This window comes from Pipistrellus hanaki (assembly GCF_964339955.1).
Source record: "Pipistrellus hanaki genome assembly, chromosome: 8".
Lineage (NCBI taxonomy): Eukaryota > Metazoa > Chordata > Mammalia > Chiroptera > Vespertilionidae > Pipistrellus > Pipistrellus hanaki.
The window spans coordinates 44,778,913-44,801,371 of record NC_140510.1 but is presented as its reverse complement, the minus strand read 5'-3'; the positions used below and the strand labels follow the sequence as shown (position 1 = coordinate 44,801,371).

Below are 22,459 nucleotides of genomic sequence, written 5' to 3'. Positions count from 1 at the left end.
AATAAGACCACCGGAGGCTGCTAATTGATTTAAAAAAGCAGGCAAGGATTTATTGAACTGGCCAGGACGGCTGCGAGAGCACCACACGCAGGTGGAGTCCATACTCACGACCGCGCTATTCCAGGTGTAGGCAGTCCTTTTAAAGGTCTAAACCGCAAAAATTTTCCTTTGTTCTAAATTCTAAATATATAATTCCTGCTGGACATTGGAATGTGGCCCTATCTTGCGAAAGCAGATAGTACAGAGGCAGAGCTGAGTGGTTAATCTCTAAAGGTTATCCACAGTTTCTACTCCTGAAGCTACTGAGTCAGTGGGAATCGATCTCCTGTGGTCCTGGTCCACAGGCACAGGAAAACTGCCTTAGCCTCCAGGTCTCAATTTGGAAGCTGAGGCACCTACTCTATTGTTTAAGCAAGTAAGTGAGTGCCGAAGCCAGAATAGCAGGGTTAAAATTCAAAGGGCAGTTTTTACCCAAGTATGGTTGCTACCACACTTCACTTACTTAGATACTCCCCAGGCATCTCACACTCTGTCTTATCATATTTTCCTCTGCCCCAAAATGTCACCATGACCATGCCTTCGTGTCATTAAATCCAACAGGAATTTTTCATCTCATCTTATTTAACCTTTCAGTCATATTTGACCCTGTTGGTATTCCTCATTCTTAAAACACTCCTTGATTTCTGTGGGTCAATTCCTTGCTGCTGTGACACTATACCTTTCTGGTTTTCTTCCTCTCTCTCTGGCTCTCACTTTTTATTCTTTTCTTTTCTTTTAAAAAAACTCCAAACTTGGGATTCTTTTCTTTTCCTATTCTTTCCTTTCTTTCCTTTTCTTTTTGCTAGCTTTTTTCCTCTACCCAATATTAAAATATTGGAGTTTCTTAAGATTTTTCTGGGATTCTGCATCAGTGGTTTATTGCTGCATCTCAAAACTTAGTGGCTTAAAATAGCAAATATTTTATTTGTTTATGATTTTATGGGTCAGCAAGATTTGGCTTGCCTGAGGGGTTCTGTGCTCTTGCTTATAGTCACGTATGCATCTACAGATATCTGATGTCAAACCAAGGCCTGGATTTCCTAAAATGATCTTTCCCGTAAGTGTGGTGGTTAGTGATAGCTCATTATCACTTGCCCTCAAGAAGGCTAATCCAGGCTTCTTAATAGGGCAGGAGAAGCAGCAGTTGCAAGGCCTCTTGATATTTAGGCTCATATTTCCATAATGTTTCTTTTACCATGTTTTATTGTTCAAAGCAAATTGCAAGGCTATTCCAGACTTCAGAGGTGAGAGAAAGAAACTCCTCTTAATGAAAGACGAAATCACATTGTAAAGAGTCATGCAAACCAGAATGAGAGGAATATGTGGCCATTTCTTATGTTATACTACTTCCTCCTTTGCTTCTTACTCTGAATTCATTTCCCAACAGATTTCACCCATTCATTTGGCTCACTGTCCATCAAAATACTAGCAATGACTCCCTAACATATGTCTCCTCCTCAGTCCTCACCTATAAACTCATAATATGTGCCTCCTTGACCTCTTATTCGGATATCTCAATGATACTTCAAGCTCAATAGCTCTAAAACTACATTAATGATCTTCTACCACCATTACTGTCCTATTTCGATGTTCCCTATCTTAGTGAATATGGCCATTAACAAGAAGACTGAACAAATATCTCTTTTTTATTCCCCATTTCCATTCCATAACCCAGTCATGTTAACTGTAAGTCTGAATAACTCTCCACACGATATGCTTTTACTTCTACCACTTGAGACCAAGCTACCAGCACCCTTTCCTTGGATTACTGCAACTGTCTCCTAATGTCACTATATCCACTCATTTCCTCACCAATTCCACTTTATCCAAGAGCCAGCATGATCTTTGAAAATGCAATTTGAAAAGAAAAAAAATGCATTTGAGAACTTTTTGCTCAAGATGACAAATTAGGCACATATGTTTATCATATTTATTTTGATAATAAAAGAATGATGACAAAGGTCTAAATCCACAACAAAGAGAATGGAGGTGGAGTGGTGACCACCAGACTACACTTACTTAGAGAGTATGATGAGTCAGGAGCTAAAATCTATATAAAATTGCATTACTGTAGAATCTAGTAGTGCACTGTGATCACATTTCCTTTCTCATCTTTAAATTCTCAAAACTGGTGTGTGTGTGTGTGTGTGTGTGTATAAAAATAAATTAAAAATAAATTCTCAAAACTACTTGCTTGGTTAAATCCTCAACCCTGGTTAAATCTGGTTCTCTATCTTCTTCATGCCTGTATCAGCCCAGTAGACTGTGACTAATAGAAAACACATGACTAGTTTCATTTTAAATTCATTATGGTTAACCTCAAGGGGGTCATCAGTGCTGCCCTATCATTGTACCTCATGCCCTCAGTCCATCTGCTCTCCCCCTCTCTTACACCACTGGTCCTCAAATGGCAATTGCATTAAAAAATAGTTTAAGGGAATCAGCTACCAGATCCTCAAAATCTGTATGGACTCTTTCCTAAAATTTCCCTGCTTCTCCTCTCACTTTATAAAAAAAAAAAAAAAAGCATGCCTCTCATCCATCTCAAATTACAAAGGTGACCTCCATGATGTAAGTACCTTGTGGGACAAGCCAAAGGGTAATTCCCTTTTGTGATGGACCAAGACATCATACCATACACATTATGGATTTCTTGTCTTCCTCTGCTCTAAGTATATTTCAGTTAAAGTAAAAGCGGCATTAGAGACACGGTATTTTGACTCACATTGAAATGTTTTCAGCTGTGATACATTGTAGAGTGGGCTGGTGAAAGTAATGACAGCTTTTGTTGAAAGTCCTAGCCTCCTCTATCCCAGACTATTGTCAAGAACCTGGACCATTCTTGGGGAGAATCCAGAAAAAAGAGGATTGGGAAAATATATATATAGGATTCTAAAATGGCTTTCTAAATGCATTTAAAGATAAGCAAATATTTTATGAGTTATTCTCAGTATTCATACTTAGGGCCATGTTATTTGAACAACAAATCAGTGTAAGTTAATAACACTGATTCTTTTCAGTGTAACTGGAATAATTTCTGGGACTACTAATTGTTTAAAGATACATCAGATAAAACTTTTATGTGATTTCTTTCAGTTGGGTGTACAATATTAAATAAATTAGCTAATTCCTATTTTATTAAATCATATCATATAATATTTATTTCAATTACAGTTAATCCTCGTTTTATAAAATGTTAAGTATTGCCTATCTCCTATTAAAAATGGTTGTTGTATTCAAATTAGGGTTTGTTTGTTTTTTTTCAGCTGGCTATCCATTTCAATTTCATCAAGTAAATTAATGTGATTATATATTGCCTAATAAAATTAATGAAGTTATTTCTCACTTTTAATTCAAATCTGTATTAAGTTATTCTCAAAAGCAGAATGCCAGAGATCAAGATGAACACTAAACATAGTGCTATTATTTAAATAAATAAAACAAGACTCATTAACAATGGTAGGGCAAGCTGAGAGAATGGGAGAAAGGAGAGTCTGAAGAAATCTAAGCAAGCACATGTATACAGTACAATGTCCAAACTTGACAAATCAAGTAATGGCAATTTAAGCTTTTTTTTTTTTTTAAGTAAGAAGGAAACTATATATCAGAAGAACAAAAACTGAAAAGTGTTAAAGTGGTTGCTTCTGTGAGTAGGAAAGAAGTTGCTTCTGTAAGCGGGGAAAGAGGTTGGTGAGCAAGTCTAACCTATAGCAGGCAGGCTTCCTGGCTGGTTCTGTAGGTAATGGATTGACTTCCTAGACTGGTTGCTGCAGACTGTGGGCACAGTTTCATTTTTATATATTTTCTCTCCATTATCTGTTTGCATAGGAGGGCTCTCAAGTTCAAACAGCCTTGAGAAGCTAGTGAAATCTGTCTGGACTTTGAGAAGGCTGTCAATGAAGGCTAAGACAAAGAGGAAATTATTATTGGAGGGTGGAAATAAGTTGCTAAGTTGTATTCAAATGTTTAGCAACACTGTCACCTGCAGTAACAAGGAAAATAGAAAATATACCAAATGAACTAGTGGATTTGGCTAAGAAGAAAGTGCCACCGAGACCGGTTTGGCTCAGTAGATAGAGCGTCAGCCTGTGGACAAAAGGGTCCCGGGTTTGATTCCAGTCAAGGGCATGTACCTGGGTTGTGGGCACATCCCCAGAGGGGGGTGTGCAGGAGGCAGCTGGTTGATGACTCTCTCTCATCGATGTTTCTAACTCTCTATCCCTCTCCTTTCCTCTCTGTAAAAAATCAATAAAATATATTTTAAAAAAGAAAGTGCCAACTGCTTTCTTCCTCTCTCCCTCTCTCTCTCTCTCTCTCTCTTTTTCTTTTTTTGTTTATTTTTTTGTTAATCCTCACCTGAGGATATTTTCTTATTTATTTATTTATTTATTTATTTATTTATTTAAGAGAGTGGAAGGCAAGGGAGAGACAGAGAAAGAAACATTGACGTGAGAGAGACACATTGCCTCCCACATGCATCCTGACCAGGGTAGGATAGGGCATGCAACTGAGGTAGGTGAGCTGGACTGTGACCCTTCAGTCCACAGGCAATGCTCTATCCACTGAGCCAAGCTAGCCAGGGTGCAACTGGTTTCTTTTAATTAATAATGACACAATATGGCTAGAGAAAGAGGAACTGTTCAATTTCCAGCAAAAGTTAGAGGAAGCCGAAACCGGTTTGGCTCAGTGGATAGAGCATCAGCCTGCAGACTGAAAGGTCCCAAGTTTGATTCTGGTCAAGGGCATGTACATTGGTTGCGGGCACATCCCCAGGGAGGGTGTGCAGAAGGCAGCTGATCGATGTTTCTCTCTCATTGATGTTTCTAACTCTCTATCCCTCTCCCTTCCTCTCTGTAAAAAATCAATCAATATATATATATATATATATATATATATATATATATATATATATATATATATATATTTTTTAAAGAGGAAGTATAGTGGGCTCAAGTCAGTCTTTCTAGTCAGCAAAGCATTCTCAAAGTAAGAAAAATCCTCAGAGCAAAGGTCAGATCTAGGGTGCAGTTAGGAAGACAGTCTCTGAAAAAAGATAAAGCCAATGATGTGACTTTGAAACCTCGAAAAGATTTCAGATCATTTCTTGTGAACACTTTCAGACATATAATAGGCACTTTAAGAAGCTTAAGACACCACTTTGTCTCTTTAATACACAGGTCTTCAGATTGCAAGGATGTTCTAAAGGGGCCATACCGGAGAAAGGCACCTGAGAGGCCTTATCAGCACCAGAAACTGACTAGATAGTGAGGTCTTGGACTCTGAATGGATGCAAACTTTAAATTTATTGAGGATGGCCTGGCCATCCTGGCTGCCCAGGTTGCGGGCTCAATCCCAAGTGTGGGGCATGCAGGAAGCAGCTGATCAATGATTCTCTTTCCTCACTGATGTTTTTTTTTCTCTCTCTCCCCTTCTCTTCCTCTCTGAAATAAATTTTAAAATATTAAAACAAACAAGTAAGTAAAATCTTGAGGATGAGGCTGTGGGGATCTTGAGGAAGGGGTGAAGTTGCTTTGTATGTGAGAGGGATGTGAACTGTTGTTGCCAGAGTACAGATGCTGGCGGACTGTACTTTTCCATCAATGGCAGCAGAGATGGCTCTTTTGCAAAGTGAACTTGCTATGCCCCCAGCAATGAATTTGTCTTTCTACCTTTCCTTCTTTTGAACCTCAGTGATTTGCTTGTCACCAATAAAATATAGTGGAATTTTACCACGTGACTTCTAAGGCTATCTATGAAAACAGGTGTAGCTTTCACCTGTTTTAAAATGTTCCTTATTGGAATGGATGGTCAGTCTCAAGATATTCCCTCTGGCAGCCCAGTTGCCATGTTTTGTGAAGCTCAAGTCACATGAGGAGGCCAGGTGCTCTGGGTGACACACTCAGCTGAGACATGGAGGAAAGTCTACATGAGGGCACACTCTGCAGAGAAAAAGAAATAGGCTGTATGAAGACAATACAGAAACTCTGATTTTTGAAGCCTGAGACAGGAAGGTAACTAAGGTGGTTTAACAAAACACAAGTGTAGAGGTGGCAGTCCTGCTCCGCATACGAGCTGGAAGTAAAATGAAACCATTACATTTAATCCTGGTAAAACTGTTGGTTTGGGATCTATGTTTGTTTCTGTGCTTTCTAGAAAGTGTTCACATTTCTAGGAAAGGGAGAAGTGATTTAACTAAACATGCAGATAGAGAAACTGGAGCACAAAATGGTGAAATTACATGATCAGGGTCAAGGATTGATCCATTTAAATAATAGTCCTGCTTTTCAATTATAAATCCTTTCAGAATATAACTAATTTTTGGATTCATTCTCCAGAAAAATGAGTACATAATAAATTGCATATGCCCATCAAACACTTGGCCAGATATATTAGGATAAATACAGATGACAGAATACCATAAAGCAGTGAAAATGATAAACTTTATCTTCTATGTTTTAAATAGAAAAATAAACCTTTTGAAAGAGTTCAAGAACTAAATGATAGAATAGTTTCATATAACTACTGTAGTGTAATATTATTTATTTAAAATAAAATATTTGTATTATGCATATAGGAATAGACTTTTTGTCATTTCTTTTAAAAAATGTTTTTATTGATTTTGGAGAGAGAGGAAGGGAAAAGAATAGAGAGAAACATCAATAGGCTGCCTCCTGCATGACCTCTATTGGGGATTGAACCCACAACTCTGGCAAGTGCTCTGTCAGGGAATGAACTGGTGACCTCTTAGTTCATGGGTTGATGTTCAACCACTGAGCTACACTGGCTGGGCAATAGATATTTTGAGTGCTTATTCCAAGTCATTTAATGTATATTACCAAATTAATCACCACAACAATCCTATAAATTAGGTACTATTATTATACCCATTTTGCAAATGAGGAACCTGAGTCTTTGGGAGTTTCTTTTGCCTGAAATCACATAGCTATGTGTGGAGGAGGCAGTTTACAAACACAGGAGGAGACACACTCAAACTGGAAGCTACATGAAGTTAGGCACTATATTCAGCACATCTAGGACAGGGCTGGGCTCACCATAGATCAACAAAGATGTGTTATTTGAATGAATGACGGCAGCCATTTTATTTTCTACTTTATGTTTTTTATTTATTTGAATGTTTTTGATGAGTATATTGGCAGAACACTGTTAGTGTTCAACAAACATCCATGTGTTTTTCTCTATTTCCCATTCCCCGTGCATGTAGGTATGTTCATGGGACCAATCCTCACCAAAGGAAAGGAGGAAATAACGTGTCTCCTTTAGTCTGAGCAATTAAGAGACAAGGATTAATGGGGGTCATCTTTGAGGCTGGTTACCACAGAGACCATGAGATACCAGCAATGTGACCGAGACTCAGGTTCCTGTGTGACCTTACAGAGGAAATGAAGATGAGTTTCAGACTGTTGTTTTACTCCATAAACCCCTGACATTGCCTTATTATTTGGTAATATTGTATCTTTCCTGCCTTACTAGAATGTCGGCCTCCTGAGGACATAGAGCTTATCTGTTCTGTTCACTGTTGTATTCCTGGTGCTTAAAACAGGACGGCCACCTGTGAAGAGTCCCATGAATGGTGACATAAACATGAGTAACTGAAAGCATGAAGTCTTCTGGGTACTTATGCACGGGCAAAGCTGGAAAGCACAGATGGCATTTTCCATAGCAGCATTCTAAGAGGGTAACTCCCAGGAGTGAGAACTTTTTTTTTTTTTTTTTTTAATATATTTTATTGATTTTGTACAGAAAGGAAGGGAGAGAGATAGAGAGTTAGAAACATCGATGAGAGTCATCCATCAGCTGCCTCTTGCACACCCCCTACTGGGGATATGCCCACAACCAAGGTACATGCCCTTGACCGGAATCGAACCCGGGACCCTTCAGTGCCCAAGCCGACGCTCTATCCATTGAGCCAAACCGGTTTCAGCAGGAGTGAGAACTTTTTGAAGACTCTGGCAGACACAGCCCAGAAGGAGGTGGAAAGTTGATACCATGTATTATCATCTTTTAAAGGGATGGAATTCACAGCTGCCACAGGAAGCACTGCTAATAACTGCCTCTGGAACCATTAGGATATTGGTTACGTTACCGTAAAACTAAATGGTTTATTTCTCTCTTATATGAATGACCAGCTGGTAGGCAGTTGGGGAAAATTGGTTTAGGAATGTAGCCTGGGAGTTTGCATTTAAGCAAGCATCCCCGGTCATTTTCACACACATAAAAAGTTGAGAGCCAGTCCTTTGGCAGCTTGTGACTTCCTGAGTCTCCTCCCACTTTTCCTGGTCCTCTACCATCTCTCCTTTGCCAGGCTGCTGAATGTCCATTCAGTGTGCTTACTCATAAGTGCATCATGGATCAAGCATGTCCTCAGTTTTCTCTTCTGTTAAATCAGAGAGACAGACTGAATGGTTTTTAAGGTCTCCTCCAATTCTATAGTGTTCAAAAATTCTGGTTGGGGAGAGAGTTCCTTTAATCTCTCAGGGTTCTGGAGAACTTTGGAAATATGCCATAGCCAGCATCAAGCTAGCTTCATGCTGTCATCTACTAAGGGACCCCCTAAACCAGGGGTCCTCAAACTTTTTAAAGTGGGGGCCAGATCATGGTCCCTCAGAGAGCTGGAGGGCCGGACTATATGAACTACTAATTCCTACTGTAACACCTCGGCTGCGCTCACTGCCCAAAAAACCTGGCGGGCCGGATCAAACTCCTCTGAGGGCCGCATGTGGCCTGCGGGCCGTAGTTTGAAGACCCCTGCCCTAAAATAACACAAATCAATGATCGATGAGACCCAGAGCCAGAAGGGCTCATAAACCAGAAAAAAATAAATTCTCATTAATGTAACAAGCTTCCCCAGTGCTGGTAACTCCCAGCAATGTTTTATAATTTCAATGGTCAGAAATAAACTGCTTTTCAAATAAATTTTACAAAATCATGTTCTGGTTTGAGAAAGAACCCTGAGAAGCACATTGAGCAAGAAAGATTTGGTAAAGAGGGTGGGCAGATGAGGACTATGGTGAAACCAGAGGAAGTGAAGTCTGGCCTCTATAGAAAAGCCCTAGGACTCTGCTCTCGTCTCTTAGGAGATTTAAAAGGCCCCTTTAAGGCAAACCAGCGGCCTAAAGCAATGTGCTTACATTTTGGAAGTGTCATTATTACATTTTTGCAGCATGGAGTATACATGCATTTCCCCCCCAAAAAATATATTTTATTGAGTTTTTACAGAGACGAAGAGAAAGGGGTAGAGATTTAGAAACATCGAGAGAAACATTTATTAGCTGCCTCTTGCACATCCCCTATGTGCCCGCAACCAAGGTACATGCCCTTGGCCAGAATCGAACCTGGGACCTTTCAGTCCCCAGACCGACACTCTATCCACCGAGCCAAACCGGTTTCAGCTTTTTTTTTTTTTTTAATTCTTAGAGGTGATGTTCCTATATGTCCTAAGATAATTAGTTATTAATCATCCAATGACACTGAAAAAATCAAACTGCTCAGTTAGCTGAGTATTCTAAGAAAACAGATGTTGTTATAGTCAGTGTCCCCCTCTATGAGGAAAATTTCTACTAACATATAAATATGACCTAGGATTAAAGAATTTTAATTTTCTATGGGCAATAAATACTAAAAAAGACATTTGCCTATATAATTGTATAACATGCATATAAAATCACTAATTAAGATTACTGTTGACTTCTCATTGGAGTTAGATTTTCAATTGTTTCTCAATTAATTGAGGGATTTCAGCCAAGTGGTCTATCCATTCTCAACTTCTCCAAAGTGACTTGTGAGAAATGTTTTAGGCTAGAATTTGCTTATTTCCCATAGGTTAATCTTACACATTATTAAATATTCAACTTTCTAAGGTTTAGTAACATGAAATTGGTCCCAAGAATGTGCATTTTGTCTGGCTGGTGTTGTTTGGTGGTTGAGTGAGTGTCAATCTATGAACCAAGAGGTTGATGGTTCAATTCCCAGTCAGGCACATGCCCTGGTTGTGGGCTCAATCCCTAGTAGGGGGCATGCAGGAGGCAGCTGCTCAATGATTTTCTTCATTGATGTTTCTCTCTCTCCCTCTCCCTTCCTCTCTGAAATATCTATCTATCTATCTATCTATCTATCTATCTATCTATCTACCTACCTACCTACCTATCTAATCTTGCATTTCTAACAAGTTTCCAGTGATGCTAATGTTACTGGTCTGGGAACCACACTGTCTTGAACTCCCAGCTCCAGGTAAAAACCCAGTTGGATTCTTTTTTTTTTTTTTTTTTACTTTTCATCTCACATGCCCCGCCCCCCTCCCTGTGACCCCCCAATTTGATTCTGAATCCAGTTTATGGGTTGTTGTTTTTGAAAACAGAAATCCCATTTATGGTATAAAATAGTTTATCATTGTTTTACCTGAAATACTTTCTCTTTCCTTGTGCTTTAATAGGAATCTCTTTCATCACTTTTAAGTTAGACCTTGTATTACATTCATTTGAGTATATGTCCTATCTCCTTTATGACAGCCAGCTTTTTAAAGGATTGTGTTCACTTTTGAATCCTCATTGTACTTTACATCTTGTGGATATCAAATAATTGTTTGGTCAATTAAGTTTAGTTATGTGTATGTGGTTTGAATCTGTTTTGTATCTGGTTTTCTACATCTAATAATTATAACTAGTACTAAATTAAGTATGCAATTCACATATTTTTAATTACACATACCAACTTGATTGACTTTGAGGGTGTGGGGGACGAATGGTTTTCTTAAACTTAACTAGGCCAAAGTTTGCAAATCTAAATAAATCTTCTTAGTTATTGTTATCTATACTTTTTAATCCTATCATTCTACTGTGAAATTTCCATATATAGAAACAGGACACTTTAAAATTGCATAATAGTGCAGCATTTATAAAGATTGACATACCCAGAAGTGTTATGTTTGAAAGCCAATATTAAAGTCATGGCTAAATTTTGATATTACTTGCAGAGGTTGATTTATAGCAACTTACCTTTGCTCCTCTTTAATACTTTTTTTTCCCTCTTTAATACTTTTAACTATTTAAGAACAAATTATATTTTAAACACTAGATTTCTAAAATCAGATATTAGAATGCCAGGAACATCCATACTACCATTGCATTTTTGGAAGCTATAATAAAATGTATTTGGCTCTGGCTGGGGAGCTCAGTTGGTTAGAGCATTGTCATGATATGCCAAGGATGTGGGTTTCATCCCCCATCAGGGCACATACAAGAATCAACCAATGAATGCATAATAAGTGGAACAACAAATTGATGTTTCTCTCTCTCCCTTCCTCTCACTAAAATCAATACTTAACATTTTTAAAAAATGTATTTGAATTTTTCATTTACAGATTTTATATTTGAAGCATTTCAATATGGAAGAGACCATAAAGACCATCCAAGTCCAAATGTCCTCAGTCAAGTCTCTTATTTCCCCTATGTTCATACTCACCTTTGGTTTAAAGAAACCAAACCAAGCTGGGGTCCAACTTCTCAAAATGTGCTCAAACTTTCCCTTCAACTTCTACCCAACAGCTGTTTCAACTCCTTTAAGAACAGCCTATCTAAACAGGACACTCCAGTGTCTGTTATTCCTCATGGTCATGCTATTCCCCCATGATCTGTTTCCCTTTTCACCATTTCTACATTTCTCTGCTACAGAAGCAAGGGGGCAGTGGTAGCCCCCAGCTTCCAGCTTCTAGCTGCTGGACAAGCCTGAATTATTGATGGAGGTGCTTTTCTCCTTAGAAAACTTAGCAACTTTCTATTCCATACCCAGGCTCGGCACAAAACTTATTACCACAGTGACTTCTTAGTAGTTGTCTCAGGTACTATGAAGAGATGACATGGACTTTATCAAAGATCAAATAGGAGAAGAAAGCTTTCAGAAGTCACCACCAAATACAATGTTCACAAATCCACAGTAAACATCAGCCATGCACATACTATAAATAAAGCATGACTTGAATCTATAAATAGAAATTTAATTAACTCACATGTAAAATTTAGATCAAGGAATATAAACTTCTACAAAAAATGGCAGATTTTAAATGCCCAGAATCCTGTCAAGTTCTACACAATAGAAAGGAAAATCAAAGTGGCATAAATACATCAAAAGGAAGAGACTCATAACACAAAATGAATTTCCATGGTAGAGATGAACATGGACATACAGAAGACAGGTGACAACCACAAGTAAAGAGACATAGAATGGGAGAAGAAAACTACACAAAATACAAGAATAAATTTCTCAAAGACAGAAATAAGAGAAATAAGCTTTCATGGTACCTCTTGTAGAGTTTTAGGAAATTGCCACCAAAAACTTTTCACATTGGGACACATTTTCCCAACTATAAGTATAAATGAGCATTTAGTTTTCACACTGGCCTATGAATTGGATGAAACTGAGGACCAGATGCTTTCCATCCGTTTTTTTTATTATGCTAAACACAAAGTCATTAGAGAGCACCCGGATGACTCAAAAATTTAACTTTATATTTAAAAATCAGGTAACACCTATATACTGCCTTAGACTTTAGAAAATTTAGTATTTTTTTATGTCAGAAGTTTGATAATGAAAAAATTAGTTTTGGTGTAAAACAAACGTTTGTTCTATAATAGGACTTTGAATGTCCATGATGATGAAACAACTTTTGAAAAATGAAAGCTGCTATTTTCCATATATCAAATTAGAAACTGGACTGTTTTCCCTAAATTGAATTGGACCTTAGATAGACAACCAAAATATATAATATAGTTTATTAGATATTGTGCAGAAACTACTGCAGTTCACATGCATGGTTTTAATTATGAAGTGTCAACTACCCCATTGTGGATTATGCTTCAGCATAATCACTGAAGTTGAAACGGAAGGAAAGAATATAAAGACTACAAAGAGAAATCATCAAAATGTCAGCATGAAAATGTATAGTATATCAATCATCATGTGCAAATCTTCAACTGGTAGTAAGTTATAATAGTAAAAAACCCTGTAACTACCAGAAAAAGTTGTGATGGTCCATAAATGTTTGATTACATATTTGTTGAATGCTATCACTTACTTGCTATAGTAAGGAATGTCATGTAAGTTATATTACAATATCCATAAATTAATTTGAAAAATTGCACATTCTTTAAAAACAATCAAGGGAGAAGTAAATAGATACAAAGATCTTGATGCAAAAAAAGTGTTCAGTTTGAACAGCACCAGGGAAAAATGTACTGTTTACATAAAGGGTGGGGCAAAAGTAGGTTTACAGTTGTTCATATAGAAAATAATACAATAATTAATAAATAACAATACAAGAATAAACTGTTACACATATTCACAACTATAAACCTGCTTCCTCCCCCCCACCTCTGTATATTGAATGAATTACCCACTAATCAACCATGTTACCATTATAGTGGCTCAGTAATAAAACATGCCCTGGTGGTGTATTAATCTAAATATATATCTCCTTATTAACATACATCTTTCTATCTAGATTTTTTTCCTCTAGGTTATCAAACTGTTGACACATATACTCATTTCAAAGCTTCACTTGGTGCCATAAACTTTTGAAGTTCCCCTCCAGCATGCAAACCAGAGGAAGGTAATGATATACAACAGAACATTAATGAGAATTAATATTTGTTTTGCATGCTCCTCAGTTTGGGATGTTAGAAAATCTTAATTACATTTACTGTAAAACACAGCAGACCATTTCCCAGGGAGATATTGTCAATTATCTTCAACCGAGGCACCTGCCTACTAGGTGCTTACACACATTGGAAATCAGAGCTCTGGCCCTAATAACATTCTGTGAATCTCTCACAGATAAACCAAAATAATGGGAAACACAAAGCTGCTGCCTTTAACTGATTACTTAAAAACCCACAGTATTAGAATAGAAACATGGTGCAAACTTAGTGAAAAACTGCCTTTTCTATTAATATTGTTTCAAATATATTTCTGCAGTAAACATGCACATCATTAAGATTAATTGGTACATCTTGTTTGACTTATGGGAAAAATTTTATAACAATATATACAATATAGCTATCAGATTTGAACTCTAACCCAAACTAGAAAAGACTAACATAATAGTGAATAATACACTGGCATTTTCTTTAACACAATTTGCTTTCATTCATTACCAGAACTACTAAAAATTAGCAGTCAGCCAAAGGTAAATTTGCACAATTTTCTCTTGAGAAAAGCAGAAAACTATAGAGTATAAGAACAACTCAAGAAACACACAATTCCAAATTACCTAAATTACTGATAACTAAATTTCTCCATGTTTCTAAGTTCTTGGTTAAAATGGTTCATTTATCAACTGAGTGTTAAATTTAAAATAATATCACACCAATTATAGAATTTTCTAAAATATGACACCTTACACTATACTTGCATACTATTAAGACAGTTGCTTAGAAAGTATAAAATGTCTACTGACATTAGAGGCCATTGTTAACATATTTTCTTCAACTAGTTTTTACAACCTAATTGAATTGGGTTCTGGGTTCCAAGTAAAGCCTTGAATACAGTTGGTAGATTAAACTGTCTTTTTTGATACTGGTAAAACTCCAATTATAAAATGAATTTTAGTTTATATTTAATAGTACTTTGTTTTTGAACTTCTTTTAATTTGAATTTTATTAATTTTTCTGCTAAGTGTGCTTAAATCCATCATTTATGCATATTATTTCCTACATATTGATTTAAAAATCATTTTAAAGTCCTAAATGGTACTCTGGTTGCAGTTTTATGAAACAAATAAAGCATGCAATAGCAGTTTAAATTTTAACAGCTTATATAGTCTAATACATTTCTGCACAAAGTTGGTATTGCTGAGCATTTATTAGCTTATTTTTCAGTATAAACATGAAATCCTTTCCTACACTTGGACAAAAATGCCACATTATTGTGGCTTTCTGATTGCCACTTGGATAATGGCATAAACTTTTTTGCCTTAAAGTAATTGGAATAGATTTTGCAGTGGCACAATAAAGAGCAGTCTTCCAGCTATACAAAGTTTAGTCTAGAGACTGTACTTTAACCATATATTTTTTTTAAATTTGCAGGTTCAAGTAAATGAAATATATAAAAAGTTATGTCATCAAATGACTTTATTCTGCTTTTAATTACTGTACTTTTAGATATATTTAATATATTTTATCTAGTTTAACAATCATAAAATTTATAGTTATAAGGAAATATCTTCAACACCTCACTTAGATACTAAATTTTATAGATAATATGTAAGTTTTCTCTTAATAACCACAAAGTTAAATTGATAAGAAAGCTATCTTCATCACTTCATCTGTTTGGATACTAAATGTTCATACTGTGTTTCCCCAAAAATAAGACATCCTCTGAAAATAAGACCTAGTGCATGGAAAGATAAGACATCCCCTGAAAATAAGACCTACCACAACTTTGGGAGAAAAAAATTAATATAAGACACTTTCTTATTTTCAGGGAAACAGGGTAGCTGGCAAGAACAGCTAGTAGACTCATTCAAAATTGCCATTTCCCCCCCTCTACCAAGGGCATTCTCTTTCTCAGGAAAGGATCACTTCAACTTTTCTGAGTCAAAAGCCCTTGGTCTCTTCATACTGCCAAAAAACCTCTTCTGGCTCTAAGGTTAATCCCACACTATGCCTCAGACTTGAGTTTCTCTAACTCTTCATAGAAATGATTCTCAAGAATCTTGATTTAGATCAAGATTACACACTTACATGTAGATTAATGTTACTCTAAAGTCTTTCTTATTCCTTGCTAGAAAAACTGCTACAATTTAGCTAACCCAAATTGCCTTTCCTGGTAAAACACCCTGAAGACTCAGTCTAATTTGTCATTAGGTAGTTTCAAAATTTCTAATGAGAGTGACTGGTTCTAAGGCATATTTCCACAATGATTCTATTATTCATTTGCTACCTTGGCCCAAGTTAATGGAGTAAAAATGCCATTTCTTATGAGTATTACAGTAATCCTTATCTCAATTATGTTGATATTTGTGCTTGACTTACTACAGTAAGTCTCAAGTACAACCCTCACAGCTTTTAAGAACTTACTCTTCACTTTGACTTTAAACAAAAGGCAACTTTTGTTTGTAAACTGGGAAATCATATCAACTTACATAGTACACTTCTATTACCACGAAAAGATGATTGAGTTCCACTGAAATTTGGCATTAATGATGTCAGTTTAGCATATTAACAAAATTTAAAATGTTTCTGTTCTTTGCTAATTCTAAATCAGAAGGTTAAGATTTCAGTTTCAGGTTTAAAACCTCAAATATTAGAAAGCATCAAGGAACCAGTAGAGCCGAGAGTTTGCAAAACGCACTTGTAAACTTTAAAATTTCACATTTTAGAATCAGGAGAAAAACCTGGATATGAGTATTCCTGGCCCCTCCCTGAGAAAAATCTTAGTCTACTTCAATGATTAATAAAATCCCAAGATACAAAATGGAACTGTACTTCCAGGTCCAGCCAGAAACAAGGCTAAGATTTGTACAGCAAAATAATTAAGACGAAAAACAAGACAACGTTGTATACCATGAGGGGGCTGAAATGCGAAACTGATGACTCTTTCCCAGGCAGAGACAAACCTGAACAAGGGCCTCCAGCTTTTCTATTAACTCTCCAAAAATCTCACCTGTGAACAGATTCTTGAGTCGCTAGGACTTTTCCAGACACCAGCATAGCTGGCTGCCAGGAAGAAGCGAAGCTGGCATAAGACCTGTTTCTAGAGTACCAACGAAAGGAAAGCCACAGGGAATTGTCCAGGTAAGAAGTCCTTAGGCCGCACAAGTTAGTCACGCGGGGCGGGACTGGAAAATCTTGCCCTATCTTCTTTATCACAAAACAGACCCTGCCCTCCGTCCTCCATCCATGCACCCAATAAATAGACTTCCCCAAATCTTCCAAACCAAAGAAGCCTGGGACGTGAGCACCCACCAGGAACCTCCAAATTCCTGGTGAAACCTGACCTCTCGGTGAAGCCTCCCGGAAGAAAAGATCAAATGAGACCGGCTCAGCGGGGTCTTCCCCAGGGTGGCCCCCGGAGTTAACGTATTTATTTTCACGTTGCAACTGCTGATTGCTTTACATAGACATTTCATGCTGTAGCTCTGCATGGAGCTGAGGACAAAAGTAACATTTTCATTAATGTAATTATTATCATTATTCTTTAACAAAGCTATTAAATAACCGGTACAAAGCCGGGCCAGAACCTAAAAAACCAACCAAACAAACAAAAAAAACCCCAATCCAGCACTATTTCAACTCTCCCAAGGTTCCTCCGCTTCAATTCAGCAACGTTTCCTATACACGGTAGGTCTCCCAGACGGTGGTGGGAATGGTTCGGAGCCCCAAACCTCCCTTTGGGGCGCACAGAGCCCTCCGCCCCGCCTCCCCTGCTTCTCCTGGCCTCAGGGGTCCCTGTCCGCCTGCCGGGCCAGGGAAGCAGGAGGCAGACAGCAGGGAGGGGCAAGTGCCTGTGTTGGAACTCCCCTCGGCCAGCTGCCCACAGGCCCCAGGACCTCCCCTTCACTTCACACAGAGGTGCTGGGGAGCACGGGGCGGCGGGAAAGGCCTCGCCTGCCCCCGGCTGCGCTCACAGATCCCGCGGGTCCTCCCGCTTGACGCCGGCCTCCGCCACCCGGAGCTTCTTGTTCTGATGCGTCTTCACGTGCTTGGCGAGGTGGTCGCTGCGCATGAAGCGCTTGCCGCACTCGGGGCAGGCGAAGCGCTTCTCGCCCGTGTGGGTCCGCAGGTGCCGCTGCAGCTCGTCCGAGCGCGTGAAGCTCTTGCCGCAGAAGAGCCAGTTGCACACGAAGGGCCGCTCGCCCGTGTGCCAGCGCAGGTGCGCCTTCAGGTGCGACGTCTTGCCGTACACCTTGCCGCAGCCCGGTACGTGGCACACGTGCTGCTTCTTCCTGCCGGGCTCGGGCTCGGGCGCGCCGCCCGCCGCCTGGCAGTTGGGGCAGCGGCAGCGGCGGCACCTCCTGGCCGCGGCCGCCAGGGGGGCCTTGGCCTGCAGCAGCGCGGCGATCTGGCTCTGGTACTGCGCGAAGTCCGACGGGCCCAGCACCAGGCCCCGCTGGAGGGCGGCGGCGGCGGCGGCGGCGGCGGCGGCGGCGGCGGGGAAGCGGGGCGCGTGGGGCCCGCCGGCACAGGCTCCGGACAGGCCGCCCCCCGGGACCCCGGCGGCGCCCGGCCCGGCGCCCGCCTGCGGGATGCTCCACCATGGGAGGTCGTCGGGGGCCGGGTTGGGGGACAGCTGCCGGCACGTGGGCGGCGGCGGCGGCGGCGGGGGCAGCAGGTTGGAGTAGCCGGGCGGCAGCGCGGCCTGGGCGGCGTAGGGGGGCACGTAGGCGGGCGCGCAGCTGGCGGGCAGCGCCGCCATGCTGGAGGGCAGCATCTTGACGGGGGAGAACTCGTAAGGGTACGAGGGGTCGGCCGGCGGGGTGAGCGGCAGCTCGTGCGCCGCAGCCGCCCCGAAGGACGACGGCTGCAGGTGCGCCTTCTGCGGCGGCGTCAGCCCCAGGCTGGGGTGCGGGGGCGGCAGCGCGCCCGGCGAGTGCGCCGGCATGTCGGAGGCCCACGGGTGGAAGAGCCGGGAGGGCGAGCCCAGCGCCGGGTCGTAGGGCACCTGCAGGAAGTCCGGGGCCGCCGCGGCGCCCGGCGGCTGGCCAAGGCGGCTACAGGTGGCGGCGAGCAGCGCCAGGGGGGAGTGCGTGCCCAGGTCCGGGGAGGCGCTGGGGGTGCGGTCCTGCATGGGCGGCGGCGGCCGCCGGGGAGGGCGGAGAACAGACACAAAAAGGTTAGCGCTCTGAGCGCGGGCTCCGGGCCGGCCCGCCACCCCCTCGCCCGCTGTTATCCGGCCGCCCCGCCCCCGTCCCCCCCCCCCCCACGCGCACCCACCGGGCCGGGAAACTTTGGGTGCTGCGCTACCTGCACGCGGGGCGCGCGGGGGCTCCTGTGAGATCACTGTGCTTGGCCACCCAGGCTCAGAGGAGCCAGGCGGGGAATGGAAGGGGAGAGGGATCCGACCCCCCGACTCCCGGTGCCGCGGTCAGAAGGGGCCTGGAGACACCCACAGCCGGACTGCCCCCCTGACTCCCTCCCTCTCATCTTTTAAGCTGTTTCCACGCGACTCTCGGGCTCCGCCCCCGCCCCCGCCCCTGGCTGAAATCAGCCGGGGGTAGGGGTGGGGGGACGGGCCACCTGGGTCAGCGAGGGCCTAGTTCTCAGCCAGAGGCAGCCCGGGACCACCCCGGGGGCCGCGCGTCCCACCCCCCAAAAAGGCCACCCTCCTGGCACCAAGCTTTGGTGCTAAGTTGGCGTGGGCACCCCGCTAAGTCTGACTCCAGCGACAGCCGCGGAGCACGGCTCCTTTCGAGACTCGGGGTACGAAGAGCACCTAGAGACATCGAGACCCGATCCTTCCTTCCCACCTTGCCCCCGCCCCCCTCCGAGCCCGGCCCTGACCTGGAGGAAGGCCTGCAGCGAGTCGCTCCGGAGGACGGCCACCGCGGCCATGGCTACCGCTGGCCGGCGGCGGGCTGCGGAGCGGGGCGCAGCGGAGGCATGGAAACCCCGAGGCCGGCGGCGGCGCCCCTCGCCCCTGGCCCCTCGCCCCTGGCCCTCGCCGGCGCCGCCCCGCGCACCGGGCCCTCGCTGCCCGCGCCCCCGGCCGCACCCCGCGCGCTCGCCCGGCGCGGAGTCTGAGCGCTTCAGGATCACCTCCAAGAATTTGATAAGGACTTTGCCGGGCCGCCAGCCAGTCAGAGGGAAGATTTATGGCTTTGAAGTTCGCCGCCACCCAATCATCAAAGAATAGCGGCTCTTTCAGAAGCGAAAGCAAATCCTTTGAATCCACAAAGCTCCTATGGTGTGTTTGTTGGTCTGGATAAAAGAACTGATTATTAGTGGGGGGATGGGGAGGGAGGAGATAAAGGCGGGACAATTAATGAAGTAATCACTATGTGGGAAATGTATATACACAAATAATTGGATTTTCCTGATCAAAGGGGGCCTTGCCGCCCGGAGACCCGCGCTTGGTGGCTGGATACTCTCTATCCTCTCTTCCCCCACACTCCCTTGCAATTAAAGATTTGCACCGAGGCAGCGCCCAAAGTGGCAAAGTGTCTTTGTTATCTCCGGAGAGATCTGCCCTCGTCTTCCGGGCTCGGACTTTGAGACTCCCGGAGATGAGGGCCATTCTCCCCTCCCCGGCGCTTACACACTTCCCGCCGGAGTCGTGCGCGCACCCCGCGGGCCCGAGGGAATTCCCGGGGCGGGGCGCGGGCCTCCCCTCGCCCCGCCCGCCGCGTGCCCCCTGCCCGCCTCGGCGAGCGGCGGGCGGGCCCCCGGTGACCGGGGCGGGGTGGGGCGGGGCGGGGCGGCCGCCCAGAACCACAGTGGGTGGCGCGCACACTTCGGGGCCGCCCGCCTGACCAGTTCCTGGGGCCCTCTGGAGACGTTCCTATGGCGACCTGGAAGTTTTCTAGGGCCACAACTTTGCAGATAGTCTGGGAAAACACCCGAGCTGGGCGGGACACCCAGAGCACTCCAGAATGTACACCCGAAGGAAGGAAGAAATGCTGTTCCCTAGCCCTTCTCTCTCCAGGCCCGTAGCCCTGCACCCCGCCCTGGGAGGGGGTTGGTCGCCCTTAGCCGCCCCCAAAAGCCCCCAATGGGGCTGGCAATCCCCCCTCTCTCCCCCCTCCCCCCGCCTGGCCCTGCTCTGGGAGGGCGCGCTCTCAGAGCCGCACAGACCCACCCGGGGACACTCCTTGGAAAAGTGAGGCTTGGCCGAGGAAGCCTTTTGTTGTTGAACAAACCATAACACTAGGCACCAGGACAAATAAAGAGTCCTCTAATCGGAAAGAAAAGTCCATCAAGACGGCTGTTCTCACTACCTTTGCAAAGAAGAGGAAGTTTTTCAGGAGCGGGACGTGCTTGGCCCCGGCCAGGGAAATGCACCCCCACCCCCACCCTCGCTATCCCTCCACGCCCAGCCGAGCAGGGAAGCCCGCCACCTGCCTCCCTCCCTCCGGCCGAGAGTGCAAGGCGGAGCCTGCGGGGCTGTACGAACACCTGGATCTCCTCTCTTGGGGAGTTGGGAGGGGGGGGGGGTGAGGAAGAGGCGGGCGAGGAGCTGCGGGGTCCCCACAGCACTAGAAGGATTAGGGGCCGCGAATGGCTTCTGAGGCTTGGAGCCGGGGCTGCTGGGCCTGGCAGACCCAGACCCGTGCCGGCCTCTCCCTCCGCAGAACCGGGTGCTCTCCCCGGTCCAGGGCGGTGCAGGGATCTTCCGAGTCCTCTCGCCCGCAGCCTTCCTGCGCTTAGTCCTCCCGGGTACCGTCCCTCGGCGGGACTGATGTGAGAAGACAGGTAGGGTGGCTGATTCAGTCTGGGCTGTGGTACACTGGTGCCCTTTGCATTTCCCAAGGGGCCGGGACACTGCGCCACCAGGCCCACTTTCCCCCATGCCCAGGGCCCATCAGCGAAAAGAGACGTCTTGCTTGAGACACATGCGCTTTGCACGTCCGGTCCTTGCACGCCCCTCATCTCTCCAACCAGGTGTCACCCCGGGAACTCGGAGCAGTTACTACACAGCTCGGTGAGGTCTGGGTCCTGATGATGAGGTCTGGGTGCTCTGGGAGAGGGGAAGGGAAGGGACTTAGTGCTTAGATCTGAGGCCGGGCAACCCCTTTCCACAAGTGGAGTCTCCACAAAGCCTGGGATCTGTAGGAGCCCTTTTCACCGATACAAGTCAGAGGCCAGGGAGCCCCGCGGTGCACAGCCCAGCCGGCACCAGTCCACACTGGGCAAGCAAGTGGTCTAGTCCCTTAGCGTGTGTCCTTCGGAAATCGTTTGAGCTCTTAGACACCCCCTTTCCCGGGGAGGCTGGGCCACGCAGACTGGAAGGCATTCGCACTTGCCGAATCTGTTCCCTATTGTGACAAAAAGGCAAGAAAGGCCAGTCCACACACTCTTGGTTGTGTTAGGAGAGGACTTTTTCTCTGAGATGCCTCCACTTAGCCAGTTACACTTCCAGCCAGTGTTTTGTGGTTAAGAGCCCGGACTCTGAAAATCTGAACCCAGAGAAGTGCACTTTCCAGTTGGTAACTTTGATAAGCAAGTTCCTCGGCCTTTTTGTGCTTTATTTTCCCAGTGTGTAAAATGCTCACCTGCACAGTGCTTGTAGGCTCAGAAGATGACTTGATGTATGCAGAGACTTTAGGGCAGTGCTAGGACAGCGCAGCAGGCTCCCAGTGGAGTGTTGGAGATCCTTGCTCTTCACCTCCTGGGACTCCAGCCCTCCCAGGCGCCAGCTGAAGTCTGCAGAGACTTTTGCAAACTGCTGTTTAGCCTCCCTCCCTTTGCGTTCC

The 22,459-nt window shown here is 43.8% G+C and overlaps 1 protein-coding gene across 2 annotated transcripts; it reads right to left on the bottom strand.

The window, feature by feature from the left end:
• Positions 1-17,393: 17,393 nt before the first annotated feature.
• SP5 (Sp5 transcription factor) lies at positions 17,394-19,967 on the bottom strand. Of its 2 annotated transcripts, none has more exons than XM_084892647.1 (2): positions 19,551-19,967; positions 17,394-18,831 (listed from the first exon to the last, which is right to left on the bottom strand). In XM_084892647.1, exons 1-2 carry the CDS (start codon positions 19,599-19,601, stop codon positions 17,674-17,676), a joined length of 1,209 nt encoding a protein of 402 aa, XP_084748773.1. In that variant the 5' UTR covers positions 19,602-19,967; the 3' UTR covers positions 17,394-17,673. The 2 variants fall into 2 exon arrangements, with proteins under 2 accessions (XP_084748773.1, XP_084748774.1); XM_084892648.1 differs by lacking the exon at positions 19,551-19,967 and adding an exon at positions 19,014-19,530.
• Between the last annotated feature and the right edge of the window lie 2,492 nt (positions 19,968-22,459).